The sequence below is a fragment of the Hippoglossus hippoglossus genome, chromosome 17 (genome assembly GCF_009819705.1).
Source record: "Hippoglossus hippoglossus isolate fHipHip1 chromosome 17, fHipHip1.pri, whole genome shotgun sequence".
NCBI lineage: Eukaryota > Metazoa > Chordata > Actinopteri > Pleuronectiformes > Pleuronectidae > Hippoglossus > Hippoglossus hippoglossus.
Genome location: NC_047167.1, coordinates 7939947 through 7949946, shown reverse-complemented (window position 1 = coordinate 7949946; position 10000 = coordinate 7939947). Strand labels below are relative to the sequence as shown.

The following is a 10000-nucleotide window of genomic DNA, read 5'->3' as shown; positions in this document are numbered from 1 at the left end:
AACCTTCATGCCCTTTTTTTTTTTAAAGCGTTGAAGGAAATAATTATCGACCAAGAAACTATGATCATCTTTCCATTCATAAGTCTTTTACTCTGCATCTATAATTTTCCAATCCTTTCTGTTTACTTAGTCCAGATTGAACTATTAAAATAATAACTGCCTGAGAGCTTCCTGTTTGCAAACACAGCCTCTTTCCTCAGAGTCAGCTCCACTCCCAGCAGCGTTCCAGGAACAGGGCCCTCGTTCACAAGGCGTGTCGTAACTTCATTATTTTTAATAGATCAGTTAAATATAAACCGGCCATGTTGAGGCCACGTCGCCTCTTTGAGGAGCATGGAAATAACAGACAATGTGACATCGGACTTTAGCTCCCTTTAGTCATCGTCACCTCTCTCACCTCGGCCTCTGTAGAATAACGCGGAGCTCGACACGTTAAAAGCTAAAACTGGCATCGCTTTTAAAGTGTCATGAAGTCGGGCCTTCCGTCCAAACATCCATCCATCCATCCATCCATCCATCTACCCACCTATCCATCCATCCATCCATCTACCCACCTATCCATCCATCCATCTACCCACCCATTCACCCATCCATCCATCCATCCATCTACCCACCTATCCATCCATCCATCTACCCACCTATCCATCCATCCATCTACCCACCCATTCACCCATCCATCCATCCATCCATCTACCCACCTATCCATCCATCCATCTACCCACCCATCCATCCATTTATCCACCCACCATTCATTTTCTTTAACATAGTGAGATCATGATATTTATAGGTGTGTGAAATTTTGGATCTGGATCTAGTGAATTTAAATTGTTTCATAAGGGGCCTGTTGGGCCTTTGTGTTGTCATTCCAGTTTAGTGATTTTAATCTGACTATTTAGCTGAACCAAAACCAATGTTCACTACGGTGGGAAAAGTTTATCTCTGTTTTGTCTGACAATGCTTTATTTTACAGCAGTGAACATGTGTTATAACCACTGTTATTGTGCCGTGGAGTCCATGCATGAAAATACAAACAGTGTATGTCAAGCAGGATGCTGGTGGACGCAGGTGGACGCTGAGAACAATAACATTACAGCAGGAGTGTGTGCTGTAATGTCAGTGGGAGTTACCCTGCTGTAATGGGCAGGGTGGTGTGTATGTGTGTGTGCTCCATTTGCTTTGAAGAATCCTCTGTACTGTTTTGAATTGATACAGCACTACCCTCACATCCACACTTTCAGCTGGCACCCACAGCCTTTCATCCACACCGACGGCGCAGAGCCCCACCCCTCTGCATCACGTCTCAACCACTGAGGACAGGAAGCCCCCGGCCACAGATCCCACCGCCACCTTTTCATCTCAGCCAGCCCACACGGTGCAGAGTATGAGCTCCACCACCCGGTCACAGCCCAAATCACAGCCCACAGGCCGCCCTTCCACCTCAGCTCCAGTCCCTGTGGGGCCAAAACACCGGGAGGCCCCATCTGAACTTAACGTTGGAGATGAAGGTACGGTGATGGACAGGTGAAAGCGCAATATAATTCTCATTTTCTCTAAAAAAAAGTGTGTTTTATTATGTTTGTCCATTCCTGTGTCACATAGACCTCAAGGGGCCCCGGTACCACCCAAGCTCCCCGTTAGACCCCCTGCTGGCTGGGCTGCTGTCGGTGTTCATCGTCACCACTGCCATCGTCTTTGTCGTCCTCTTCCTGAAGCTCCGCCAGCGGACAAACCACCCCGAGTTTCATCGGCTGCAGGATCTCCCCATGGTAAGACTTCCGAGCAGACATTACAGTGAGGATGATATCCTTCCTTACTCCGTCAATGTTTTACACACAAAGGTCGGTTTACTGATTTTGAGGAGTACTATTCAGCCTGTGAAAAAAGTTGTATATGTGTCCACTGTGGTTTTAAGGGGCCTTGTTGGAGGAAATAATAATAATAGAGTGTGGATCTTGACACAAGTAGCTGTTTACAAGCCAGGAGGGTTCCTATGGAAGATACAGTGTTCCCAGTCTCATTGTGGGAAATGTAGGGTGTGTGGCAGCACATGACCCTCACCCTAATTCATCTTCACTTGCTTCCCATTCAGTCCTACATTCTATACACAATCTTCCTCCTCATCTACAAGTCCCTGCATGCCCTGGCCCCCCAGTACCTGTCTCACCTTCTCTATCCCAGAACCTTTGGTCCTCGGATACAGGTCTCAGCCCCTGTTGATTCCCAAATTTTATACAACCAGACCTTTTAAGATATATTATTATACTTATATATAACAGAAATGGTACAGTAGAGAATGTTTATTTCAAAATATATATTTTCCTTGACATTTGGGGCTCCTATAATATAAAATCAAGTCACAAAATGACTTTTGCCCTGTATAAAAAAAAGGAAAACTGAATCTATTCCACTGGAAAAGTCAAATATGCTTCTGTATCTCAGTAACTTTATAAACTGGGGCTCTAATCTCATTCTTAAAACTGCACTCCACTAAATGTCCAACTTATCATCAAGTTTTGTCTCAATGATCTCCTCCAGGAGGATTTGATGGAGGACACACCGCTCTCCAGATACACTTACTGATGGACGCGTCCTGTCAGTCAGAGGCAACAGAAGCAAAGCGGACACCAAAGGAAGAAAGTGTGGACACGAGCAAAGCCTTTACCTGATGCAGCTGCATCACTGCTGATCAGTGTGTTGGGTCAGTGGTGAAAACGTTTCTCTGATGCTACGTAAGAACGATTGTTTTACTCATTTAAACACGACGGTTTTGTATAACTTCAACTCTTTTTCCACATTCCCTCTAAAGTACAGGAGATCTTCAGTCGGGTTTGGAAACGTATGTGTTCTATGTATCCCTGACTTGACTCCCTATGTACGCACAGCACTTTAATGTGGCACGTATGGTCACACTGCCCTCTAGGGGACATTTGGGGTTATGTGGATCAAGGTTGCACATGGTCCCTTATTGTAAATTAACTGACCACCTCAGGTTATGAAGGGAGACATTAGAGAGTGATGGATAAAGATTGAGAATGCAAAGTCTTTGAGACACATTGAAAAGTTTTCATCACGCCCCCAAATGATTAAGGAACTTGAATTATTATCTTTTAGGTGACCAAATATTAGTGAAGTGCACTTTCACACCATATTGCCAGGTCGCACGTGTTGTCTTAAAGCCACAGTGTTGCTGCACAAAAAAATGAAAAAACGCAAGTGATATACAATTGAAAAGCCCTATATTTTGGAAAAACAGATAAGTAATACCTAAGTTATTGATTATTAAACTGTTTTCATGAACTAACCAATTGACCAAAATTATGTGGCAAATATTTCTTGTTGCGTTGCAGCCTTTAATGTCTACTTATCTGTGTTGTGGAACTTGTATCATCATAGTCTGATGCAAATATATAAAACTTGAAATTGGTTATTCTGCTTTTATTGATGAATATTTAATCCACCAGTGCACATCCACCACAAGACCCTGCTACACTAAATAACCACTTAAATATGAGTCAAATGTCATGTCAAGCAGCATCAGGGACGTTTTTTTTTTGTTACCTGTATCTGTATTAGTTGGAATATTGTGCAGATGTGCTTGACCTTAAATTATGTATTAGAGATGTTAACCTAGTATTACTTTACGACTGCATTAAGTGCCATTAGTTATGTATATATATATATATATATATGCCATTGAAAGGTAGACTGTAAGAGTTTATTGTTATATGTCCTGTTTGATAATAAAATAGAAACCACAGTAAAGTTGCACATCTAGAGTGGGGTGTTGTTTTATAAAAGCAATGAGCTTTAAGCCTTACCGTATGCTGTGTCATTGTGAATGTTTGTTTCTTTTGTCAGTGAATCTGCCTCAACAAGTCATGTTGTATTTGAACAAATACCCTCCTTAAATAAATGAAGCCACTCCCTTAAACACAGTCCACTGCTGCAAGGACAGAATGTCAACCCTTACCCCATTCCACTTGCTACAAAGGAGGAAACACAAACCTATTCATAACCAATGTGTCATATTTAATAGCATGAGACTTTATCATGAAAAAATAACAACGATAATGATTGTGATTGGAATTATGTTTGAGTTTTCTTACACGACACCTGCATTCTTTTAAATAACCATTTTCATTTCTTTTTTCAGCCAGACAAAAGGTAAAACATAAGGTTTTATTCTGTCCATCAAACGTGCCTGAAATGTCCCTTTTTATAACATCGTCTTCATTTGTTTATTACAAAAGATACATTCTTTGGCCAATTCATTCAACTTGTCAAAACCGGAAAGCAGGTAAAAATGCTTTGAAATATAAACTGACTTGTGATCTCACATGGAGCAGATGAGGCGTTTTCCCTCAGCGAGAACCGGTCAGGTCACTTGTCAACAGCTCCCTGACGAGAGGTTATAGCGTGCATGCTTCAAGGTACATTACAATACATTAGTTATGTAGAGGAGTATTTATTGTTATAATCCTTAGTAAAACCCAGGCTTGGTCGCTGTCCTCAACAGCAAGAGTGCGCCTTACAGAAAGGCCCCATCCGTGGTCCCGTCCAACCCAACAGGTTGCGGCCAAAGTTGGCTGTGGTCAGGATCATCCCGAGCAAAGCCACATTGCCAAACCCTCCCCGCAGTCTCTTTTTAGGATCTGATTGGGATACAAAATAACAATCCGTTAGCTAAACTGCTTTAGCTAAGAGGAAAAAAGGTAAGAGACAGATCCGACAGTCACCCAGTCTTTGGGTTGTGGGAGGAAGCTGGAGAAAACCCACAGGGAGAACATGCAATCTCCACACAGACATGCCACAGTGGGTCAACAGGTTCACACCCAGAACCTTGGTACTTAGAGGCGGCAGTGCTAACTGCTGATAAAAGAGCAGAAAATATAAATGAAAGGCAACACGTTCTTACCTCCTGTAGAGTACCCATGTGCGTACACCTCTCTGCCAATGATCCATACAGCTCCAAGTCCACTGGCTACATGCTGTAACACACACACATAAAACACTTAGATATGATGAGAACGTTGACATTCCTGCATTCTGCATACAATGGCCCTATTTTTTCAAATCCTATCAAAAGGAAATTCCAGTCAAACTTTGTTTTTATAAATGCTTACATTTTTTTGTAACACCTTAGTCTGCAAATTGTATTTAAGTGTTGTGTTAGTATGACACTACAAAAATAAACTCACTGGACAATTCAAACCACCAACAGCCAGGCAGAAGAGGAAGGCAGGGTACAGCTCCAGGCTAATGAGAGGTGATAACAGATTTTTTTTATCACATTACTACATTAGCTTTAACCTCCTTTTCAAATGCAACAACTTCTGAGTCACAGTGTGCAAATCTTTGTTGCATTGCCCTGGTTTACTCTGGTCTATACTCACGTGTTTTGGTGTGCACGCTGGATACAGTTGAAAATGTTTCCGGTTTCAGGGTCATCGCTGTACATCTGAGGATACTGTTAAGGCGAGGCAAGTTTATTTGCACAGGCTGGCACCTTTCAACAAAACCAATTCACTGTTAGACCACATTCCATGGGCCACAAAGAGGCCCTGCCCACGTATGAAGCAACTTCATCAAAGTAGAGACCTATGCTTACAGTGAGTGGTGATTTGATATAGGAAAATTTACATTAGACTCTCCTATATGTATTTGAACAGTAATACTTGCTCACCTGCACGTTGTACTTCTTGCGAGCTTTGCCAACTTTGATGGCCAGATGCCCAACCATGACCATACTGGCAACACCCGTCAACACCACAAGTCCATACTCTTTGGAGAGAACAACCATCCTGACAGACCTGAGAGAGAGGAAAAATTACAGTCGCACACAAAACACAGTCAAGAAGAGGACAGAATAACACACAGAATATCAGTGAAAATATGTACACAGTCACAGAAAGTATTACGCAGTCACACAAAATCAAAGTCACACAAGAAAACAGGCAATCCAAAAATAGCAGTCACACAAAAATTGTAGGCGATCAAAAAAACATTGCACACTTAAAAGACTAAACAGTCACAAAAAAAAAACCCAGACACGAAAACACACAATTCTTCAGATTAAGAGTAACATGAGTGTCACAGAGGACAAAAGACAGACAGGAGCAGGGACGCCTTCAGACGAAAGGTCATCGGAGGATTCAAGCAGCGCCATTATTACAACAACAACAATGTCTGCAAGTAGAAGAAGCGATCAAAGCCCCAGCTCTCTAACAACAACACAACGTTTAACTCACAGATGAAGCGAGAGCTGTTACACACACGGAGAGAACACACAACACAGACCAACTCTCGCAAGACCCGACGTTTTCTGGTTTAATGCTACTTCCGTGTGCGCACAGGATGACGTAACAGCACAGACGCTCGGAGGGGGCGTGGTCACCGCTGAGAATAAATGCCTGTGTTTTATTTTCTTAGATGATTAACTCGACAGCTTTTATAGCGGATGTGTGCTAAAAGTCAGGGCAGCACCCACTTTCACTCGTCACATACAGGACCTTTAGACATCCTCAGGGGACCTGAGGAAACCAGGTCAAATGGGGTTGTCACTGAGAACAATTGAGAATACCGTGTATGCAAATCTTGGACTGTATATAAAGATGGAAGACACATTACCACCTTCTTCCACTATCTAGAATTAGAGCTGTTATTGATTGAAAATTTGCATAAAAAAACATGTCAGTATGTCCTGAAAAATAAAGTTCAAAGTATCAGCCGAAGGAAACACAGATGTGACTGTCTTCTGATAGTTGACGAGCTATAATTGAATAATAATGTCTTTAGATACAATAATTTAATAACTGATAATAATATCAACAAAGAAAATAATAACAATAATGATAATAAATAACCACAAGGGGAAATACATCCTTCTTTCATGTCCTTTAAATGTCAATCAATACAATCTTTGTGTTCTAAGCACTATTATTAACAGAGGTTAAGTGTGACAAAGTACATAATGCAAGGTGGCTACCGAACAACAAGACCTGCTATCAAGCCAAAATGAGGGGAAAAGAGTCATCAAGTGCCAGTGCAGGGGATCCATGGGAAGAGACCAAAGTGTTTGTCCAGGGGGGAGAATCCAGGAAGTAGTGTGGCTGATGGAGCTGGATCAGACGTCAGTGACACAGCAGGTAAACCCGTAGCATTCAAGACAAGCAAACGTTGGCCGAATCGAGATTACCACAAGGTAAATCTGCATTCCGGCAGAGCAGCAGTGATCGGACTGCACAACAGGTGAGTGAGCGGATGATTCTTGGATGAGGATTCACGGCAACCTCAAGAACAGCTCAAAGTCTGCTATTTCTTTTATGTAAGAAAAGGAAATACTTGTGAATAGAAATAAATGCAATCTCTCCTAATCCATAGCATATCTGTTTTATTCTCTTACAGAAAAACACAAATCAAGAACTATACAAGAAATGAAAAACATACAAGGAGCACTGTTTTTCACACTTACCTTTATGCCAAAGACTTACAGCACACATTTTCAACCCCTGAGAATAATTAGCGAGCACAATGCTCACTTATCACTTCCAGGGATGACTCATACTTTGCTGTGTTTGCCATGTTCACTGTATTTGAAATCATTGGTTAATATATTGATACACTCCCAAAATATTCCAGTGGTTAGTTAGAGTGTGACAAACCCCTCAAACCTCAGATGAGCCTGCAGGGAGAGAAATGCATGAAAGTTCCGCCTCTCAAAATCAAAAAGCTTTAATGCATTTATATTTACAGTGTGTGCAAAATCGGCACAGGTTAATAAACCACAGACAAATTCTATTAAAACAGTAAAAGGTGCAATGACAGCAGGCAAAAGATGGAAAAGCCCCTCCAGTTCTCCACAGAATTGGCCTTTTTAATTTGTTAGTGAAGAATGGAGGACCACAAGTGTCAGAACTGATAATAAAGCATTTTATTAGTCAATGAATTGTACAATATAAAAGCGACTTAAAAATGAGTTGGTTATTCTATGTATAAACTGCATTACAATGTAATTAATTATTTGACATAGTAATGGTTGATAAGAAGAGGAATTATAAAAAGAATGCACAAATTGAATTTGTCAAGAAAACTACTGTATATGCTTTTGGATCAGTCCTAAGCGAGGGACCCTGCAAAAGTTTATTCACTCAGAACAATACCAAGTATCCGTCACTAGATGTCCTCATGAAGTCACTTAACATCCCCTGGCTTCAAACAGCTGTGTGGAACAACTCAGCCCCAGCATGTGTAAAAAAAGCACTAGGTTATATATGCCAACAGGCCTCCTGCTCTTTTTTACACCAGGGAATAGCAAGTACAACTCCAAACTTCTTCATGTGGACGCATGCGTGTGTGAGAAAGAGTGAGTGTGGTCAGTGTGCAGCTGGTTGTCGACTCTCATCTGAGGGGGTCGTTTTATTTTCACGGACTGTCAGCGGCACATCTGTCCTCCTCCTCCTCCTCCTCCTCCATCATGCCTAGTCTGATTCAGCACTTCAACACCTACACACAGAACCGAGAATAGACTCGGGACGCTCACTTAGACTGGAGAGGGGAGGAGAGAACCACTGCTGCCTGAGACCACCCTGTCCCATCTCATCTCGTCCCACCGTCTGCTGGCTGGATACTGGGCAGAGTTCGGCTGGTTGCCAGTGGCAGATATGTCAGTCATTGTCATGAAAGTCTCTCTGCACATATACGGGCCTGAGCTGTGATGGGCTGATAGGGATCCCCCTCGCTCAGCACATTGTAATAATTGCTCCACTATCTTGTTACGAAAGCTTAAAACCCCATGTGATGTTATCTCACACAATCTCAGGTGTCAGGTGCACCTGCTTCTTGTTCCAGCTACACACACACACACACACACACACACACACACACACACACACACACACACACACACACACACCTGAGGCAAAGGCTGATTCAAGTGTATGCAACACACACACACGTGCGCACACACAAACACACACATGACAGGAAGAGTGCATATTCCTGCATTCTGCATACAATGGCCCTATCATTTGTTGTACTTCTATCTTGATGAGGACACTCACTGCCCTAATGCACCCCCTGTGGCCCAATACACTAGGCATTCAGTCGTGATGGTTAACGTCACGACTGAATGCCTAACCAAACCCTTTAACTAAAACTAAACTTTACCCTAAAAACCTACCCTAACTTAACCTAATTCTAAATTTAACCTAATTCTAATCCTAAAAACAAGTGTAACCCTCAAACACCCGATTGAAGGTGACTCAGAAAGTGAGGACCTGTCAAAATGTCCTCACTTTCTAAAAATATCCACAAGTCCTATAGGCTAAAAAATTATCCTCGCGTACACACACACACACACACACACACACACACACACACACACACACACACACACACACACACACACACACACACACACACACACACACACACACACTTGTGTTTATGTTTGTAAATCTGTCTTAGTGAGGACATTCCCCCTTACCCTAACCTTAACCATCAATACTAAATGCCTAACCCTTAGCAAAAACCTAACCCAATAACCCTAAAACCAAGTCTTAACCCTCAAATGGGTCTGAAAGTGAGGACCAGCAAAAATGTCCACACTTCCCCAGAATGTCCTCACTCTCTAAGTTGTATATAGGCTAAACTTTATATTCACAAAGATACCTGTAGTGCACACACGCACACACAGATCTCATATGGGTGCACTCACATGCACACACACACACCTGAGGCACGGTGGAGATGCCTGCAGCTGAAGCATTATAGGTCACCTTTATTCCAGCTGCTCTCCTGAATCATGCTTCGCAACGGCCTCAATATTTAATGTTAGTCTTCCATTACCTCGGCTCTATCTGTCCAAGGCGTCAGATCGCCCCACAGCGCGTAACCCCCCCGCGCCCCCCACCCCCATCCGCCGCCGTGCACTTCAGCTCTCCCCCCCCCGCCTCCTCCTCCCCCATCTTTTGGATTCAGTTTCGGAAAAGCGAGACATGCT

General features: G+C 42.5%; 3 protein-coding genes across 3 annotated transcripts in view; 2 read left to right on the top strand and 1 right to left on the bottom strand.

Annotated features, from left to right (window-relative positions):
- Positions 1-4158, top strand: part of LOC117778050 (mucin-5AC-like) — a 5798-nt gene extending 1640 nt beyond the window's left edge. The window contains exons 3-5 of the mRNA XM_034613259.1: positions 1239-1505; positions 1600-1766; positions 2536-4158. Of these exons, the coding sequence (XP_034469150.1) occupies positions 1239-1505; positions 1600-1766; positions 2536-2580 (479 nt within the window). The 3' untranslated portion in view covers positions 2581-4158. The remainder of the gene's footprint in view (positions 1-1238; positions 1506-1599; positions 1767-2535) is intronic.
- On the bottom strand, positions 4024-6406 carry mgst3a (microsomal glutathione S-transferase 3a). The gene is made up of 6 exons (XM_034613261.1): positions 6249-6406; positions 5684-5810; positions 5394-5467; positions 5199-5256; positions 4916-4988; positions 4024-4652 (listed from the first exon to the last, which is right to left on the bottom strand). The coding sequence occupies exons 2-6, from the start codon at positions 5798-5800 to the stop codon at positions 4510-4512; spliced, it is 465 nt and encodes a 154-aa protein (XP_034469152.1). The 5' UTR covers positions 5801-5810; positions 6249-6406; the 3' UTR covers positions 4024-4509.
- Positions 6407-9978: 3572 nt separating this feature from the next.
- Positions 9979-10000, top strand: part of LOC117778051 (leucine-rich repeat-containing protein 52-like) — an 11497-nt gene continuing 11475 nt past the window's right edge. The window contains exon 1 of the mRNA XM_034613260.1: positions 9979-10000. This exon is cut by the window's right edge and continues 1003 nt beyond it. The gene's annotated coding sequence lies outside the window, so the exon portion shown is untranslated.